This window comes from Larus michahellis, chromosome 2, assembly GCF_964199755.1.
Source record: "Larus michahellis chromosome 2, bLarMic1.1, whole genome shotgun sequence".
Classification (NCBI taxonomy): Eukaryota; Metazoa; Chordata; class Aves; order Charadriiformes; family Laridae; genus Larus; species Larus michahellis.
The window spans coordinates 28160661-28181544 of NC_133897.1; the positions used below are offsets into that span (position 1 = coordinate 28160661).

The 20884-nt window shown below is 41.0% G+C and overlaps 1 protein-coding gene across 9 annotated transcripts in view; it reads left to right on the forward strand.

Annotated features, from left to right (window-relative positions):
* DYNC1I1 (dynein cytoplasmic 1 intermediate chain 1) overlaps positions 1 to 20884 on the forward strand; it is a 196355-nt gene that overhangs the window by 39427 nt on the left and 136044 nt on the right. For 6 of the 9 annotated variants that reach the window (XM_074574716.1, XM_074574721.1, XM_074574719.1 and 3 more), the window contains exons 5-6: positions 1906 to 1965; positions 5924 to 6039. In XM_074574716.1, coding sequence (XP_074430817.1) covers positions 1906 to 1965; positions 5924 to 6039 — 176 coding nt within the window. The remainder of the gene's footprint in view (positions 1 to 1905; positions 1966 to 5923; positions 6040 to 20884) is intronic. The other 3 variants (XM_074574723.1, XM_074574718.1, XM_074574722.1) reach the window with 1 other exon arrangement.

The following is a 20884-nucleotide window of genomic DNA, read 5'->3' on the forward strand; positions in this document are numbered from 1 at the left end:
TTGGTAAACCTGGATATGTATGTATAAGTAGCCCTTAGGCAGCTATAAGATTAGAAACTTGCATTTTTGTAGTAAGTCCTAATATATGCTACTCACCTTGGTGACATGATGAGTCATTTTTACAGATAGCATTTTTCATGGAGTATCTATAATGCATTAGTCACTGATGCCTTTGCTTTGCATCAGGCATTCAGATCCTTGTGTCCACTTTCCTTTCCACTGTACTTGAGCTACAGTCAAGTTACAAGGAAAAAAATCTGTTATTACTGTATCGTTTTGTCTCTGAGCCTTTTCTAATACAGTTTCGTTTTGGAGAGGTCTTTCTGTATCGCTGTAAAGTCTTTCATGCCAATACACATCACTATGGATCATAAGAAGTTGAGGGTAACAAGTGCCCTTACGTTGCATGGGAAAGCACCTTCGCGTTACAGTTCTTCATTCTTTTTGTACATACAGGGTGTTGAGATTGATTCTCGTTCACTCTGACACGACAGAGTGCAGCACATGCCCTTGTCTCTCCAGAGAGTGAGTTATCATTGGTAATAGAATGGGTGAGTTTGCTAAGTACAGGAGGTAGCATAATTATATGGCTTGTAGAGATCTATTTCTAACCTAATTCGGTAACTTGTTAGTTTATACGAGTGATTCATTGGCAGAGGTTGCCATTGTTGCAGAAAGACTTGTGTAAACTGAGCATGGCTGGTTATATGGCTGGTTTTGGCTGAACCTGGTAATATTATGTTCTCTGTATCCTCAAAATTTGTATTCAGAAGAAATGAGGGGAGTTTTTAATTTTGAGGACTGTCATTATCCGGTGTGTCTGCATGACTTGCTTGCTCTAGTGAAGGAGTGTTCTCCTTTGCTTTAGCCTCTGCTAATGAGAGCAATGCATAACGTGGTGTTCATACTACAGGAAAAGCTGCTCAGGAGCCAAACTTGTATTCCTGATTCTGTCATGGTTTCTGGCAGTTCTGCTGCATGTGAGATGTGCCTTCCCAAGGGAAGAAAAATCAAGTAAAATCAAGAGCCAGAGAATGAGTGGGCACTTTTGAAAATGTTGTCCTCAATATGTCAAGTTTTGTATTTCTAAATTAGGGGACTGTAAGTATTTCTCAGGACTCTAGAAAGGCTCTGCGAGTGTTTGCAAAGTGTTTCAGAGATGGTAGTATGGCAAGCTGCACTGCAATGCAAAGAACAACGTCTTCAGACCACACCGGTGGAGCGTTCGTACATTTGGTGACAGTCCCATATGACAGTAGTCTATTAAGACACTGTCACAGATCTGATTTACCTAGATGTGTCGTTCCCCTCTTCCCCAGAAATTTTATCTGGACGAAAAGAAGAATTTGTGTATTTGTCCCAGATGCTCCTAAAATGCCTCAGAGCTGGTGTCAGTGTGCCATTTGTCGGCATACACACTATGTGATGTTTGCGCCCGGAACACTGTTTTACAGGATGGCTTTCCCTCAGTCTCAGGAGCATGAGAAGGGCCAGACTCTTCAGTGGAGTTCATGGCAAGTGCTCAGTCCGCCTTATAATGAAAACACGATTACAGTAAATTGTGCCTACAGATTTTACAGATTATTGTGAGTGCATCAACCACAGTTAAAGAGCTAGAAATCATTCAGAAAAGGAAAAAAAAAATTTCATTAACCAATATCTGAAAGGAAACCCAGCTTCTTCCCTTTGTTTACCAATAATACGTAATTTAGTAAGTTGCCTGCCTGTCACAGTTTGACATACAAACCTTGTTTGACATGCTGTGGCTGTCCCTTGCACTTGGAGGTTGAGTGTACTACATAGAGCATGTAACTAATGAGATGGGGCTTTGTTCATCCTTTCAGTTAATTCTGTGTGTTCTTTTTTCCCCCCCCGTTTGTGCTGCACGGCTGATTACCACCCTAGGACCTTGCAATGGGACACAGACCCCTCAGTGCTGCAGCTCCAGTCTGACTCTGAACTTGGGTATATGTCAGCTCTTTTTGTTATTCGTTTATCATTTATTTGCAAGTATTCTGTTGAAAATGCTTCCCAGTTGAGCTGGTTTTATGTGATTTTCATTTGCTTTGTTGACTTAAAAAGACTGTAATTTAAGTTTCCTTTTTTCAGTTTCATAAATAAGAAGCTTCAGCAAAGCCATCTTTGTGGAAAAAACCCAACTATTTAAAGAAACTCGTGAAAAGATAAGCTGCTATTTCTGTTGCCTGAAACACAATACAAATAACTATTTCATTACAGATGAAATGTTATTATTGTGGCACTTTAATGTGCATGTACAGTTACATTGGTCTTGTTTGTACCTGTTGATTCAGACTTTTCTCTCTGAATCATTTGCAAGGTACTTTTTCCCCTCTTTCCTGTCTGCCATAGTTATGCTGTTTCCACATGCAGTAACAATTTCCCCTTTTTCCTTAGGTCCTGCATATGTCCTTATAACTCTGCACTTAAATATGATCACAGTCCAAGAGTAATTGCCATCTTAGTTGAGTTCAGGCCAGTCAAGCATTTTTTAAATTGTACTAGATCTAAACTTAATATCTTCTAGTTTGGGATGGAACTTCTCTACTCTGAGCATCTGAAAAAATTAGCTAATTTAAATAATTTAGAAACGCCTACCTGCAGTACCTGCAGAGATATTCAGGATAAACTGTTTCTCTAAAAAGGATAGGTAGCAGTCCCTCTTCAGAATCTGAGTCATAGGCAAAACCAAATCTCTGTGTTGAAGAAATTTTTTTACCTATGAATTTAGGGACTTGTCTGTCTGAGTCTCCAGGCAAGTGTCTTATGCATTTACTAGTTAATGTAAAATTCATTCACCATTCTATAAGAAAAACAACAATTTCCCTTTAACTACTGATTGACATTGCTCCCAGCTGCAGTTAGGGATGTTAGGGCTATTCACCAGGAAAGATCAGGAGTGGAAAGTATCCAGATAGCTTTCTAAACAGGGTTTCTCCACATCCAGAACGGCTAAGAACGTTTGTAATTTCTACCTGAGTGTGACTACAGGTGGATCCAACTTCTATGACTTTACCTGTCTATAGCAAAAAGGTAGAGTTTTTTGAGATATTTTAATATACAGAAACCTTTTAGAAATCTCAACTGTTCTTTGCCAGAAGTTTGGATTAGAAGATGAGCACTCCCAGGAGCAAGGTTCCTCAAATGGCTGTGCAAGGCAAGTTCCTTTATTTGACTCACAAAAAGATAACCCTGTGCATAGCCACAAGACTTCAATCTTTTGTGAGTGGTCCGTGCAAAGACAGAAAAGAAGCATACCAAAGAGTAAATCCACAGGTATACTCTGTAATGGCAGTCCTGCCCCTTTTGAAAGAAAACTGTCTTCAAAACCAAGGCAGAGTTAGAGACGGGAACAGACTTTCTTCGGGTGTCATGAGACTAGATTAAAATAAGTACCAAAGCAAAAGAAATCCCACACTCAGCAATTAAATGATGCGTGTACAAAACACTTCTAGCAGATACATCTTTCTTCTGATACCTACAGACAGAGGAATCAATTTTAATATATGGACTTTAGTTACTGTCCTCCTACTGAGGAGGACATAGGCAGTTTTGAAAGGAATCCTTCAAAGCTTATGTGCTATCTAAGATGAATATTCAGCAAACTGTAAACGATAAGAATTACGAGCACCTCGGATGAAAAATGGGGATGGGAAAGCAATAGGCACTTTAGTGCTGCCCTAAAAAGAACTAGAGTCTAGAACATTACAGTCCATATTTGGTAGAGTCCAGATACTGAAAGGATGCTTCAGTTGTCTCAAAGTGCTTGGGACCAAAGGCTAGGCCAAATTTTAGTTACACAAGAATCATTACAGGTTGCTTAACAGGGGCAAAAAAGAACTGAGAGCCCACGTTCCTTCAGGTGAAGAAAGACTTCCCTGTCTTCACCAGTACTTGCAGGATATGGATGACGCTAGATAATTGTACAAGCACCAGTAATTCCTGAATTAGAAATGTTTTAAGTGAAAAATTCCGCAGACTCTCTCAGCACAGTGCTCTGAGATGAAGCTCATTTCTTGGTTAGCAGTCCTCAAAGAGGTTAACCCAACTAGTGGTTAAATCCATTAGGATCAATGTTCCCCATCCTCGGGCAGTTGAGAAGATATGGAGTGACCTCATGTGAAATTAGAATTAGGTGAGGTTCTAATTAGGCCCAGATTAGATAATTAATTAGAGATTATACTTAACCAAGGCCACTGTCAAGAAGCTCTTTCAATGCAGAAGACTTAAGAATCTTGGTAAATGGAATCAGTAGCCTGGGGCAGTAGGGGGCTGGTTACATAGGAAAGTCTAACTGACCAAGTAGGCAACACAGGTTGCACATCTGGTGCTGAAGGAGGAAAAAGCACGTGAGATTTTGTTGGGGTAAGATATTTATTAAAGCTTGAATTCACACAAACCCTCAGTTAAAGCAGCTACAAAATTGGAACGTTTCTAAAGCTTTTGTTAGCTGAAGTATATCACAAGCTGTAGAAGTTTTTCTGTAGGATTTTCAGACAGTTGTAGCTTTTGCTCGTATTGGCAAAGTCACAGATGGTTGTAAGGAGGGAGACTTCTTAATTTTTCCTCTGAAAAGAAGAGCGAGCTGTAACAACTATTTCTGCTCTAGTGGTTTGTTACGTGATACAGCCGATTCGTACCGATTACCTGCTGAATATAGTTGCATTCAGCTTAATAACAACTCAGCCAGTAAGACAGATCGGAAAAATATATAGCTGACGTAGCATTAACCAGCTGAAGAGTTCAGTAGGTGTCATCCAGTGATGACAATTTCCTTTTGAGACTCCCATTTCCTTTCAGACATCAATCTTAATTGAATACCCAAACCAGTGTAAATGAATTAGATCAAAAGCCCTTTGACCTCTGTTCTTCTAACAATCTGGAAAATGGAGAGGATATGGATAATGTATGAATCTTCTGCTTTTCCAAATTGCTGTCTCTAATGACATGTCAGTTAAGAAACATTGTGTCCATTAATTTATTTCCCATAAACCTATAAGCGTGCTTGCATTAGATGTTGATCTAGGCAACTGGACTTATTTAGTTGATTTGTTTATTATGTGCATATTCTTTTCTCTGCTGAAAGTTGGCATTTTACCAGTAAAACACTTGCAAGTAACCATTTATTTGTTCCCTTCCTATACAGTCAAATAATATTCAGGAAATAAATTGATTTCCCCCCCTCAGTGTTGAGTGATCTGTGCATGACTAAAAGCGTTCATGACCATGTTCAGCTGTCTCTCTTTTTTTTGCCTTACTCACTTACAGTTAGTTGGCTTTACTGATTTATTTCGTATAAGGGAAGTAGTAGAAAAAGAAGGCTGTACTTGCCCTGTTCCAGCTGTGTCTCAGAGCTCCCCTCCAATCCTTGCATTAGGACTCTACTGATCATAAACCTACATCAATTCCACTACTAATGACTCCTGTGAAAGGCAGAATCTCCTTCTTTATGGAAATTACCCATCTTGCCAGTTAAAGGCTCTATTATGGGTCTGAGGTGAACATCTAATCCAGTCTGGTTTATACCCACTGTTCCCTTTCCACTATTGTGTGTGTCAGGCTGAGGATTTTTTTGAGCAGGCAGAACATTGTAGTAATGACAGTATGAGAGAATTTTGTTGCACCTTAGGAGGGGCACAGGCAGGTCATTTCTCTTTCCCATTTACAGTCCCTCTCAGCAGCATGATCTAGAGGTTCAGTAACTGTACTTTATTATGGCAAATGGTTCCCAGGTTAATTTTCCTCACTGCAATTAGGTACTTCTTATGCATAGTGTATTGTGTTTCATCTTAGCAAACAATGAAGTATTTTTTTTTATCCTGTTCATAACAGCAAACACTCTTGTTCTTGCTGCTGATTTACATTTAGCATGACTAACCTTTTGATGTCATGTATTCCGTCTTAGACGCAGACTGCACAAACTAGGGGTATCAAAGATTACCCAGGTTGATTTCTTACCTCGGGAGGTGGTTTCATACTCCAAGGAGACACAGACACCTCTTGCCACGCATCAATCTGAAGGTAAGATTATTTTATTTTTTTTCAAAAACATTTTCATAGAAAATAAGTATTTGAGTAAGAGTTAAAGAACGTAAGAAAAATAATAGTAAGTCATAATATAGCTACTTATCGCATATTTTCTGCAAGCCAGGTATTGTTTATGTGATTGATGGCTGTTCTGGTGAGAATAATTATAATAATGACTTTAAATTCAGGTGGAACCAAACTACTTCTGCCTTACAATGGATTCTGCTTAGATAACAGTATAATAAGAACATATTTTCAAATAAATCATTATGAATATAATTAAAATAGTGCTTTATTCCATTTATAGCCATTTTTATGGCTTTCTCTCAAGGAAGTTATTCATTCTGTGCTTTGTAAAGAGGCAGTGATGGAAAGGTGCCCTCAGACACTTGGTCAGTGTAATTTTGTCCCCCTCCAGTAGGCGAATCTTAGGGGAAGTTACAGTTTAGCTCCATGTGCTGAAAAAGGCTTACATGCTTTGATGTGGACAGTCCTGCTTTCTCGGGGCTGACAGATATGTTCTCTGCACGCATGGAGCTGGTTTTTAGCTGTTTGGTTTTCCTGTTGATAAGTAAAACATGGAGTAGTTAGTAGGGGAGTGCTGATCTATCTGTTCCTTAGACTACACACTTGCCAGTGTTGTACTGCAGCACACTGATTGCAGGTCAGCTGAAGACATTTAAACTGAACGTAAAACTGTACATTAGCCTGATGTAACTTACACACTACTACAAAGCAGGTAGAAGAAAAACTGAAGACAGTCTTGACTGTAATTTTTGCTGTTAACAATCAAGGATCGAGAAAAGTTCAACAACTGGGTGCTTTCCCGCAGCAGATAGTATAGAACTTCATCAGGGTCCACAGAGAAAAAGAAGATTCAAGTAGGTTGCAAAAGGCGCGCGAGTACATCTGTCTAAATATAAGTTACTGCCAGGGAAGATACAGTGATAAACATAGACAGCTTTTTTTCTGCAACTGGGTTACCAGGTCTGCCTGTAAGGAACCAGAAATGAAGACTGCTGAGCTAGATACTCAGATTCTACTTTCCCGGACCACAAGTTTACCCTAGTCATCTTTTGTCTGAAATAGTGCCTTCTAGCATAGACAATTCTATTGCTTGGATGCTGCTTCTTGAGCAACATGTCCTGACAGCTTTGCCTTCGCAGAGCGAGAGGCTTCCTCAGAGGCCTCCCTAGTTCAATCCAGCTCATCTCTGCTCATCTCTCTGAGGGCTGCTGAAGCCTTGAGAAGATGGGGTTTGCCCCTGAGGCCTGGCCTTGCCTTCCTGGCTGGAGACCAGTAGGTGTTCAGCCCTGGGGCATTATCATGGCGTCATTGTTCAATCAGATGGAGAGGATGCCCTTCCTCCCTGACACAGGGCCTTTATCCAGTGCAAGAGCCTATGGATATGGTGGGTTGAAGACATGGCTTTGATGTGTTTACCTCTCTCAGGCCTGCAACTCCAGCACTCATTAGCTGACATGCCTTTCTGAGCAGGCCAACCTCTCTTGACGAAGCAACTTCTTCCAATAAGCTCTTGCTTTTTTCCAAGGACCTCTTCTGCTATTATGAAATCCTTTTCTTGGATAGGCAAGAGGACAACCTTCTACCCTTCAAGGAAAAAAACTCAACAGTGTGCTGCTGTGGAGCCTGGCAGTCAGGACAGCAAGCACAGACGGCGATGTGGCTTGTCTTTGTTCTCTCAACACAGAGGAAGCTCTTGTTCCTCACTTGTATGAAAGAAGATAAATGCAAATGTTAAAAGTGATGGACTCTAAACTGCCTTAAGCTGCCAAGGCCAAACCTGTGATGAGAAAGGTTAAATGGTGATAAATGGTGTTGGTGACTGGATTTATTATCTTTCGTATTCTCAGGGTCATCATAGTCAAGGAAAAAGCAACAACAAAAGTGAAGTTTTAGTATTTAAGCACAGATAAATTAACAGCCGATCACTTCCCTCAGATGCACGGGGGAGAGAAAATTTAACTTGTATTTCCTTCTCAATCTGCTGCTAGGGAATTCTCTGCAAATAACTTGGACATTACTATGGCCCTGCATCAGTAAAGGAGATTGAGGAAAGTTTGGTTATTCTGTTGAAATCGTATGTAATTGGAAACTCTCTAGGGGGTAAATAAGCTCTGTGATTTTGGTCTCCCAGGTCTGATGGAAATAACTTCTCTGGTTTTCAGTCTCCCAAGCCTTTTTATGAATGCTGAGCCCTTCATACTGTCACCCAAAACATGAACAGCAAACAGAGGGGAATTCCTTGGGAGAGCAGTTTTGAGAAGTCGCTATTCTGTTTCTATGCATTCATGTGATAAAATATAGCCATTATCTTTTCAAGATAAATTGTTCAGCCATTACTATGGTTATGTGCTTGGTAGTCTAGTATCTGAAGCCTTAGACTTTGTGAAAAGAAAAAAAGAACCCCCTTAGTTATTAGACGAGTCTGACCAGCTTTCAGAAGTCACTATTTCGCTGCCTGCCTTGGATACTAGAAATGTCAAAATGCGGAATTTTAGGATGAGATTGTCACATGTTTGCTTCTGGTTTGGAAGACAACTAATGAAGGGTACAGCTGGATAGAAAGATCTTGACTGTATGATTAAGCCACCGAAAGAGGACTTTAGTCCATTCAAAGTCCTGCAGCTTTTCTGAAATGTCAGTATCATGTGTTTTGCATGTTGCAGAGAGAAAGAAACTCTGACGTACCTTAGACCTGCTGCTGTTCTGGAGCTCAGTGGATGTAGGGCTTTGTGGTAATGGCCATTCCCCACCAATCCTTGTAAAACTGGTAAAGGGAGGCTTCATTGTGATAAGTACAGTGTGGTGCCAGAGAACCAGATGCTATGGGCACTGAAGTCTCAGCTTGTCAGCTGCTAATTTTAGAAGAAATAATGTGGCATTATTCTTCACTGTATAAAAACAGATTAACTCCTCTTTTCAGAGCAGGTAATTCACTTTATTTCAGAGGAGTAATGACATGTCATTTCCCCCACCCACTCTATTATTTAGGGAGATGTGTATATGCATCATTCAACCCTTTGATCACAAGTACCTAATTCTTTTGCTTTATTTAGGTCACAGTAAGCTTCAGCCTTTTCTTTTCTTCCTTGTAGGATGACTTCAAAAACACCCAGATCTTGGCTCTGGAGCCTGAGAAAAAAAGTGCTCTTTACTTTTGCCCTCCTCCTTCTATAATTGGACTTGATTTTTAGGTATTTGTAGACATTGAGAGACATTTCACTTGTGCTGCTTTTTCCATTTTGGAGTTGATTAAGACCTAGGCTATGCCAAATGTTTTCTAAGAGGTCAGAAATGCCAGAATGGCAGTCCCATGTAGCCTTCGATGGTTGGACCCTCCAAAACACTGCAGAACTGCCCTTTGCTGAAGGCACACCTAGGAGAAAGCAGCAAGAAAAGCCATGGCCTCACCTCTGCCCAGGATGAATCCCTTGCTGCCATACAGCAGTGGAAGGAGGTCTGTATGTGTGCCTGTAAGCTACCTTTTCAGATAGGAAAACAGCCTGCACATTCAAGCCCTGCTGCGTGCCCTCCTTGGCTCTAACCTACTGCTCTCCCGCTTTCTAATGGGCCAGGAGATAAAATTTCAGTGAGGAAAGCATCACACTATCCCTGCACTGAGAGGGGAGATGCTCCTCTGATCTGGCGGGGAGCGGCAAGAAGGTGAAGGCCTCTGAGCTCTCTGCCTTTGCTGGCCAGTGTCATGCTCTCTTTCATGGAGTAGAAACTGCTTCTTCATCAATAAAATGACATGTTCCCACTTTTCTGGCTTGACAGAGTGTCACTGCAAATAGGTCAGTCTGAAACGCATTTCTGAAAAAGTAGATCCTATATACAGAGAAAGAAGATCTGACTTTCTTGAACAACGGAGGTCCTATGTACTTCACCTGTTTATCGTCTTCAACAGATGGCTGTTCATATGGGGAAAACAAATGTGTTACCATACTCACCTCCTGAGCAGGATAACCTCATCCTATGTCACAAACGTTTGACAAGTTCTGGCAAAGAACGCGATTCAGGCCTGTCCTCCATCTGCTTATGTGCTGTATTCAAACACTGAGGATATTTTGGCTATTAGGGAAAGAGGAAAAACAAGCTCTCTACTCCATTTGGAAGCAGACTGGAACAAAGTGGCTAAACAGAGGTGAAACTCCAGGGGTTGGGTAGGGTTCTGCATCTCTCTGACACTGTAATTCTTTGAACTAATGTTCCTGAAAGTCATCCTTTTTAAAGCACTGATGGAGGAGAGGGGAATTATGCTCACAGTCTAAGAATCGTGAGACCAAGACACGTGAGTTGAGATATCTGTGTGCGATACCAAATGTAAGTGACTGCTGTAGGGTGAACCAAAGCTCTCTCTAAGTACTGTTGACTGCATTGACTAGTTCTTCACTGACTAGCTTGGTAGCAGAGCATTTCATGTAGGCATATCAATGTAGGTTTCTCATGTTGAGTAAACTGTGTATGACTAAATGTGTCATACACTGACACCATGTGAGGGCTATGTCCTACTTTGAGTAATCAGATGAGGAGATACCTGTGACTAGGACTGCCAAGCCTCAATGATGTGAGAACAAGTCAGGCCTCTGGAAGTTCCGTGATAAAATCCATAGATAAAGTTAGTTTTACTTTGATTGCTAGTGACTGAGATTTCCAGGTGGAATCAGTGTGGAGTTCTGTCTCTGTCTATCCTGTAAGACAATGTGCAGCAGACCTCTAGCGCAGCAAATTCTGCGCCAGGCCTGCTGTGCCTTCCTGTGTCTGAATGTAACTCAGCTCTACCTTTGGGAATGTATGTGGTATTTAAGAAAAGCCAGTCCCAGAACTAAACAAGATCATACTTGGGCTTTCCCATGCCAAATCTTTCTAGAGCTCATGGATCAGAAGCTGGGGGTTAAGTTAAAGAGCTTGCTTTGGCTTTTCCCTTCCAGAGAATCTTAGAGTTCAGCTCCAGCCTGAAGAGGACGAGACAAGTCTGGACCCAAGGATAGCTTAGAACCCCTCATTTAATGGAAAATGCAGATGCACATTTGTGTATTGCCCTGTGTGCAACATGCGTGTCAGGAAACATGAAAATATATGTGATGGAAAGGCATTGGATGTAATTGGAGGGAAAGCGGAGACTCTGTTGTAAACAAAAGATGGTGTTGGAAAGCAGAGCAGAACTGGGGTAGAAATCATTACTGAAAAGAGGAGACAACCTAAAGATGAATCAATGATAAAGCAGAAGTTCTGTTTTTAAAGGTACATTAGTATTAGTATTAACAGACACTGATTTTGTAAGAAATATTATGATCTGTCCTAGGCAGTATTATGTATCACTGACTATTTTTAGTCAGCTATAAAAATCTAGTTTGCCTTTTCTTCACAAACCTCAGTCCATCAGAGTCATACTGTGGATCTCAATAGCTGGCATAAACACCCTAATTCAAGACTGCTTTGTTTGATTAAATCAACAAAGCTTATTTTGTACTGTTGTACCAGACTGTGCAAGATTGGACGGGACTAGAACGAAGCGGAGCAAAGATTTCGGGCATTGCACAGTGTCACAGTCTTTCAATAATTCCCCTTTATGCCTGTCACAACTGCATCCTCTTTTCTAAATAGCAAGATTTCAAAGGTGGATTTTTTTTTGTTTTTAATTTAAATTGGGCATAAAAATCTTTCAAAGACATTCTGGCGGCTCCCTCTTGTGGTAAAGCCATGAACCAACGCATCGTGATGAAGGGATGCTGGAGGTGAGGGAGGGATGCTGGTGTGACCTGCAGAAAAACACTCGCCTGATCGTTTGTCTGAGGCAAGAATTAGCCTTAATAGAAGATGCTTGAGTCATATGACTGAAAAGCTGTATGAAGGTAAGTGCTGATGAAACAAGTGTGAGAAGAGACCAAGCTATTATAGAATTAGTTGGAAAAAAGAAAAAGACATTATCTAGAAAAGTTTGGAAAAATGCTCAAAAATTCAATTATAGGTATTATGACAAAAATCCAGGCGGATAATACACTAGTGAAATCAGATGCAGTCCCTTGTTCTTGCCAATCCCTTCTTGAAGTACAATTAGTAAAGTACAGTTTGTTAAAAAACATATTCTCCAGGATGGCCACATCAGGCAGGTACCAGGTGTGGTGGGTCTGTGTTCCACTCCTAGCAAGCTCCAGACATTAGGTCTATACTGCTAAAGGCTTTCTTCTACCAGCCGTCCCATGGTCATTTTATGTAGTACAGAATTAGAATAAGGGCTTGGCTTTGGAGAATACGTTTCTGTAGTTTTTGTTGTACAGAATAATGTATCTGACACTGACAAGTGTTTCTTCTGGGAGGAAGAATGAAGAGGCCATAGTCTGTGGTCATGCACGGTTTGGTGTTTGGGGGCAGGAGGAGACATCAAATGTCTAATCTCCTGAAGCATGTAGCACGTATGGGCTAAAATAGGATTTCTGTAGGACAGTCCTCCTCCATTTGTAAAAGGTTGCCTGATACATCCACAGTCTACCCAGTAAATTTATCAGTGATTATTGTTGCAGTATTTGCTCCTATTCCTTGTCTCTCCTCCCAAGTCATCTCTAAATACTTCTGGAGAAGGATTTTTCTTATATTCAAGATGGTTTTCAGATAGTGTTCAGCAGAGAGCCCTCTTAATGCTAAACTGTTTTGAATAGGCAGATCTGAGAATTTATTAAGCATCAGTAATTCTCTGGTAATTATCTACTAAGAACTGATTTAACAAAGAGAAGATTGGCTCTGGTCACACACAGTAGGAGGTCCAAGGGAGGAAGACTCTTTAGGGATCTTGCATGTTGTCCCTGATCATTTCATTACACAAGGACAGCGCAACTTGACTCTGCAGCTCCTCCACTATCTTAACAAAATCCTGGAAATTCTGGTCTCCTGAAAACCAGGCCTGGGAGTTTCCTGCTCTAAAGTGACCCTGGTTTCTCTTGCATGAGGTACCTCTGCATTAAATGCAAGCCCAGGAGACATATCTGATAATTCTTTACAAGGCTGGAAGGAGAACAACAGAATAGTCACAGCTGCACCTACACCTTCTCTAAACCGTTCAGGCTCCAGAAGATGAGGAACAAACCAGAAAGGTTAACTGCCTTTCTCAATGAAACGAGGAACTCGTTTTTAGGCTGTGGCTGCCTCAGAGGGGGCTGTTGTGCAACTGTCATTCTGTGCATGGAAGGAATACTGCTTCAAAGCCTCTGCAGACAGCATGGAGAAACACATGCTCTACCTCACCTCCTTGCAGATCCTGCTTGATCCTGGTGGATGGTCCTTGCTCTGTGCTTTTGAGCAGGTGGATCCCATCCTCCACCCAAGAGATGGGAGGCTACTCTACCCTAGAATAAAATAAAAAAATGTTGTAATCAGCCTCCTTGTGCAGAAACCAACCTGCTCTTTTAGTTGCAGTGGGAAACACGTAATTGGATGAGACTCTGGTACATCTGGCGTCACTTGGTGGAAAATAAGAGCTCTGATATTAGCAGCCTTGACCTCAAACTCCTTTAACTAGCTGCAAGTCATCTCGCAGTGCCTTTGACCCATCTTTGTGTCCTGACATCTGAAACTAGCAGCGATCCGTGAATTCAGAGAGAAGCCCCGTAACACCTGTATGCAAATTGAATCCTTTGTTGTCTGGAAATGAAAACCTTCCTCTAAGTAAGTCTTTCCTCTCTGGAAAAGACCCTGGCCATGTTTTACACAGGAGCAACTGCCATTTGCTGATTTGTTATGTGTTCCCCTCAAGCAACCAAATAGTTCTACACTTCTTTGCAAATATATGAGTGTGTTATCAGTGTGTTACAACTGATCTTTAACATGAGAACAGAAGGAAACTATCCCACTAATGAACAGCACCACGATTTCCCCAGTCAACAGGCAGTGAAAAGACTGTTTTATTGTGTTTGCCGTTTTCACACGTTCCTAGTTCTCACTTTACCATATGTATCATTCCAGTAGTATTTGAATATACTTTGAATTAACAATGTGTTGTACATGTTACAATGCTCAAATTTAAAGTTATAGATATAAAAATGTAAAAAGGGGGAAAGCGGGGTTAACAGTGCTTCCAACAGAACAAAGATGACACTGCTTTTTGTTTTCTTCAGAAACAAAGCATGCTTTTTCCAACCATCCCTGTAATTCCTTCTTTAGCCTACTGGATGATGCCTATTCAGTATATACAAGAAAACTAATACCCAGCACCTTGTACTGCATGTTTAGTAACCTTTGGCAAACTCTGGCTTTGTAACATGGACCAATCTCCACTGGAATTAAAGACAAGATTAAGAAAAATGTGCATTGCAGAAGTAGCAGTTATTAACCCCCAGTGCTCTAATTAGCACTTAATCTTTCTAATCCTGTAAGTAGATACAAAATCGGGGCTGAAATAGACACAGGCCATAATGTGGAAAGCCCTTCATTAGTAGTGTTAAAAAGACGCACAGAAAAAAACCACTGCTCTGTTACTTCACACTTCTCAATTTGTTTCTTGGCACTTGCGACTCAAAGAAAGGAAAAAGATTCACATGCCAAAATCCCCTCCTCTGTTTTAACCCGTGCTACTAATGTAGTGGGTCAAAAAGTATGCAGCTGAAAATTCTCCTGTTCATCACCTCTCTATCTTCAATTCTATAGCTGAGCCACAGCTTAAGAAGCTGGCCAATTGTGTCCCTCTATAGTCTCCTTTAATTGGCTCATTTCCATAGGAGAGAGGCCACCTGCCTTGGATAGAGGAGTGTCAGCTGCTTGCCCTCAGACTAACTGGAGAGGGAGCCAAGTGGCTGGCTTGAGTAGGATGAAGAGGGTTTGCCACGCGCCAGGTTATTACCCGCCATAATGATGAATGGGGACCCAGCACCCCAAGCTGGGTCTTTGTTCACCAAGTGTATCTTCACAGCCTGACCCGAGCACCTGGGCAGAGCCCTCCAATGGCAACCCTGGGCCCCCCCTTCTCCCTCCCAAGAGCCGCTCCCAAGGTTGTGTGAAGCCATGCTATATTTATTATAATGACGAATTGCAGATCTCATCCAAAGTACTCGAGAATCCCTCCTTCAAAATCAGTAGTAGCTGGATCCATTCCAGAGAATCCTTTTGCTCCCTCACACACACCCTCAAGAGTTACTGTGAAAACTGAAGAAAGGATCTGGATGAAGAAACTTTTAATGAAATGGATATGTCAGTGAAGTAAAAGTCTCAGCATGAATTCCCACTGGCCACTATTAATAGAAGATGGAATTCTCTTTTGCTGCAATAGAATAGACTGTCTCCACAAATAATGTCACTTTTCAACCAAACCCTGGCTGCCACTTGCCCATCTATCTTATTTTAAATAAACTTAGCATAAATTCACTCTGAGCCACAATTAATTTAGATATATGTCCTAGCCATGAACCTCCGAAACAACACTTGCTCTTCCTGCAAGTTAATGCCCTACTTAAGGCCCACAGGAAGTGAGAATATAACGATTATTTTCCAAAATGTGTTGCACTCGAGCCATGAAGCTTCACACTTATTTTAAGTCTGTAATTGCATGTTGTTACTGTGGATACTCTTTTTTTTTTTTCCTCACCCCACTTGCCTTATAAAGTTTGCCTTGTAAACCCCACATCAGAGCTCAAAATGGGTCCAGCTCCTCTAAGTTTGCACTTAGGAATAGGCCCGCTGGTCTCTGTAGCAGCTGCTGGGTTTTGAGGACTCTCTCAGGTCTCACTACTTGGTTTGAAGCTGAACCTTTCTGAAGATCTGGCCCCAACTGTGGAACTGGAGAATTCTTGAAATTTTAGCTCTTAATCACGGTTGTTTCATAATTCATTTCTTGTCATCTCCACCCAGATGTTCAGGTCTTACTCTCCTTCTCCTAGGCACCAGTTACTCAGCAACAACATGCTCAAAACAACCACTCATTTGCTACGAAACAGAAAGCACTGAAGTTTTCGCCTGTGGCTGCATGAAGAATTCTCTATGCACTGATACCTGGTAACTCTCTATGCGTCACAGATAATGTGCAGGTTGAAAACACAGCTCAAACCAACCTCCCAGAATCTCAAAATCGCCTTGACCCGTTGTTTTCACAAATGAGAGCTGGAGGACAGATACATTGTGGTAGGATGACTTTGGTTGCCCACCCAACCCTTGTCTCACTCCCCCTTCCTGAATAGGATAGGAGAGAAAATAAGATGATAAAGTTTATGGGTTGAATTAAGGACAGGGAGATTACTTACAGTTACTATCATGGCCAAAACAGACTCATCTTAGGGAAAATGAATTTAATTCATTGCCAATTAAAATAGATTTGGATGGTGAGAAACAACGGTAAAATTGAAATAACACCTTTTCCCTGCTCCATTTTCTTGGGCTCAACTTCACTCCTTCATTTCTAGCTCACCCATTTCCCCTCCACCCCGAGCAGTGCAGGGGGATGGGGACAGGGGATTACGGTCAGTCAATAACAGCTCCTCTCTGCCGCTCCTTCCTCTTCATACTTTTCCCCTGCTCCAGCATGGATTGCACCCCTGGGCTGCAGTCCTTCAGGATAAAACTACTCCAGCATGGGCTCTCCACAGGCCACAGTTCCTTCAGGAAATACCTGCATGCACCAGTGTGGAGTCTTCCATGGGCTACAGTGGGGCTATCGCTTTGGCATGGTCCTCTCTGTGGGCTGCAAGAAAATACCTGCTCTACCGTGGTTTCTCCCCAGGCTGCAGGGGAATCCCTGCTCTAGCCCCTGGAGCACCTCCGTCCCCCAGTTCTTCTTTGACCTTGGTGCTCATAGGGCTGTTTGTCACACTTTTTCACCTCACTCCTCTCTCTTCCATATAGTAGTGAGGAGAAACACAGTCTACCATATCAGTGCACTGCTGATACTGCGTGCTTGGGAGACATCTGTCCTGTCATTCCTAGGTTATAACATTATGGAGGCAGAGGGTGGACAGGAGGTGAATCTAGTCTCTCTCTTCTGTTTTTGTCGCTCTAGTCTATGGACTGAACTGTGTTTAAAAGTTATGGAAATATTTATATAGTTATTTAAGTATTTAGCTATAGGTATATCTATAGATACAATGTTTAGATAACATATTATCTATCTATATTATACCTATAAATGTACAGATACTTGTAGATGCACGTATAAAGCTGATTACTACAAGATCTCACCACCTGGCAAGGGATAGCCTTGGGGACAGAGCAATGGAGTGAATGTCAGGAATCTTATCTGTGTTACAATCTATACCTGTAATTCAAATCAAATCACAAACGAGTTACAGTCACCGCAGAGACATAGATATATCTCTTCATTTACCCATAATGGAGACCACTAACAGCTTAAACATGAACTAAGTGAGCTCACAGCAGCCAAATTTACTAGGATTTTTAGCTGTCACAGAGCTACCTGATCTGGCAGCATGACTGATGCTGGTACCCAAGCTAACTAGTTACATCTTTGTTGAGATACTTCAGTATTTTAGTGTAATCACATGCAATAGCTCTACCTTGAGGGGCCTAACCTATTTGTGTAGTCTTTCTATGGTCAAAAGCATGAGGCAGACCCTTCCAGAAGGCAATTTCCCTTACCTATTGTATTTGCCATAACACTGAAAGAATTACCTTCTCTTTGTGCCTTTCTTCATTGCCTACAGGACTTAGCCAATACATTTCAATTATAAGCTTCATTTTTGGATGGTTGAGGTTAGATGAGATAATTCCCCCCATTTTGTGATGGGAATATGGGCAAATGCATTATGCAGTGGTTTTCTGTCAACCCCTGAAACGGTTCTGGTGCTGTTATTATTGCTATTTCTTTTCTTCAGCTCCTTCATCTCTTAGCTATTCTCCTTTGAAGTCGCTGGTTGTGCCTGTGCGCAAAGCGAAGAAGCAAGTATCTTATTTTCCTCTGAGGCCTATGGAATTGAGGACAGCACTTCTACAGCTGATATTTAAAGGCAATAGGACAGAGAGAAAATAGAAAAGATAATTTTGCTATTTTGTTTCTTCAATTGAATAGTGTTTTCATACCATTCAGAATACTTTGTTGTGTAGACTCAGGACTACGCTTTATGTGCTAACATTGATTTTGATCCACCAAGCAAATTTTTGTATTGTATGGTTGCTGAAATGCATGTTTCAGTCACTTTTTGCTCAAGGCATATGCTTTACAGTAAAGGTAGAACTACAGCCCATCAAATTCCTTGCCCCAAAGAGCACCAAGCAGCGAGTGGATACAGATCTAAATCTAAAATTTGTAGCACCACGACTATGAAATGACAAAGCCACCAGTTTGTTCGCTGAGGTGTAGGATGAGCACTTTTGTCTGCTCTTTCCCTACTTTCAACTTTATCACATAGCTTGTGGGACTGTTCATTTGACGTGTGATATTTCTTGTATCAGAGCATCTTGATGAAGTATGAAAAATGAATACCCAGCCCTTATGTATTAGCTATGCAGTGAATATGTTTTCAGACCTAATTACTGAATTAGTTAGTACTAGTTTACAATTGTCCTTAATAAGTCTGGATTAGGAATGGTTAGTAAAAGTAACTTTTCTGTTTCACAGTTCATCAGCTTGAGATAATTTAGTAACAAAGGCTCATGTTGCAATCAGGGAAGGGACTCCCACTGACTTCAATGGGACCTGGACTGAGACCAAAGTTAAGTGCTTGCCATGAGTCTAAATAGCTGACATTGTCACTGACTCATCATGTGAAGCCCTTCAGTACATTGTAGAATCATTTTATTTGGATTTGATTAAACATAAAAGTATTTTGCAAGGCTTTCCAGCTTTGAAAAACAAAGTCATTTACATAAGAGCTAAGCAACCACATAGCTATCCTCTTTTACCCTGGTTAGTAGGCTTAATCCTGCAAATATTTATGCATGCTCTGTGCTCATGATTAGTCCCTTGGCATATCTGATTGTCTGACATTAGTCATGTATGTGTTTGCAGGGGGAGGTCTGGTGCTGGAACATTCATTTGTTATATCCTGCTTTGCTGATAGCCCGCAAGCTCTGAAGGGCAGGAAATGTAATTGTAAAGCATACTTATCGGTATGGGACGTAGAAGACATGCTGTAAGGAAATACTGATGAGTAAAAATGTTTATCTATATATATAGATAGATAGATAGATAGATATAGATATAGATATATCTTTTAAGGGGAAAATATGCTTCTTTCCTTTATTCCAGGTCAATCCACTTAGTCAACTGCTAAAAATGTGCCTTTTATTATTAACACCTTTTATCAATCCAATGAACAATAGAAACAGCAACTCTGCTCCAAGACTGGCCACATCTTGCAATAATTTATAAATGCCCATATTAAAAATAATACACTTACTCCAGCTTTTTCAAAATGTCCCAGGGTGAGCAAATGCTTTTGTATTATTATTAGTTTTGACAAACCTGATTGTGTGCTGGCCATTGTTAAAGGGTTCTATCTGCCTCCAAACACAGTGAGAGACAAAGAACTTTTAATGAATTTAATTAAAACTTTATGTGCTTTATGGTGTTCACCTCCAGCTGGTGTGCCATTCTTCTCTGGTGAATGAAGTTTCCTCTAATGCATAATGATGTGTTTTATATGAGGGATGTTTGAACCCCCTTCCTAGTAGCCCTGAGGTAGTTTCCATGGTATGACACAGTGGTGAAGTATTTAAAAGCAGGTCTCTTAAGTTTAAGTGAATTATGTATATGGTTAAATGCACATGCATGAATGCATAGATATGAATCTTAAAATAAGTTTAAGAATCTTTTTTTTTTCCCCCTGGAAAACACTCCTTGTGGGCTAGCTTTTATGACCCATGCTGCTGAGCATTTGTCTGTACAAATGGCACATTGACATGAAAGGGTCTTGTTATTTAACGGTTTATTCTGAGAATAGGAAGTCGAATAATCTGATCTCCTTTGGTTAACATACTGAAAACTGACATCTATACCAGGCACAAGGTCCTGATATTGATGGGCATTCCCTAGCTCTGCTGTAATAAAAATGAACAGTAACATGCAGATAGTCCTGTTAGCAAATGTTTCAGTGCATTTTATGAGACATGCTGAGACACTGCAACAAGCTGGGTCATTCCTATGGCATGGTTAGAGATACTGGTGGAATTCTAGTCCTCCGTATCATTTGTGCTGGCGGGGCTTTCACGCAGGGTATCTAAAAAGGGCAAGGGCCTCCCTTCCTTCCCTGAAAGCTGTGTTCAGTGTCCCGATTCTGTTTCTTCTGTCGAGAAATAAAGTCTTGCTAAAAGAGGTAAGACGCTGATTTGTTTTAAACACTTACTTTTCAAAATCTTGAGTCTGGGTGTGGCCAAACTGAAATACAGAGATGCTTTTTTTGTGGTTCTTTGGATGCTGAGATCTCAGTTGTGCAAGAATCTTGAACAAGTTCCCCAGGGAAGGAATGAATGAAGCAAGATGTCTTGGACCAAAGGAACACGACTTAGGAAGAACTCACATCTCTACAGGGAGTAGCGTGATCCCTGGAGAAGTCTCAGTAATGGAGTCTACAAACTTTCAGCAGTTTTGCAGAGACCGGAAAAACTTAGATGAATGTTGAAAGGCATCTTCAGAGATGATTCCTCTTGTTCTAATGGTTGTGAGGAATTGGATAGGAAGCTGGTTACAAAATTACCTTGTGCTGGCATCACCCTTTTATATCATTGACGAACTCATTGAGGTGGGGAGAGCCCTTTATATGGCCTCATTGGAAGTTGACCAAGAGGAGAACCTTCAGTGTATCAGCTGGAAAACTAATAATTGGTGGTTATCTGGAGATAAGACCTTTTTCTTGGAGGGAGAGACTTCAGTTTTTGAATC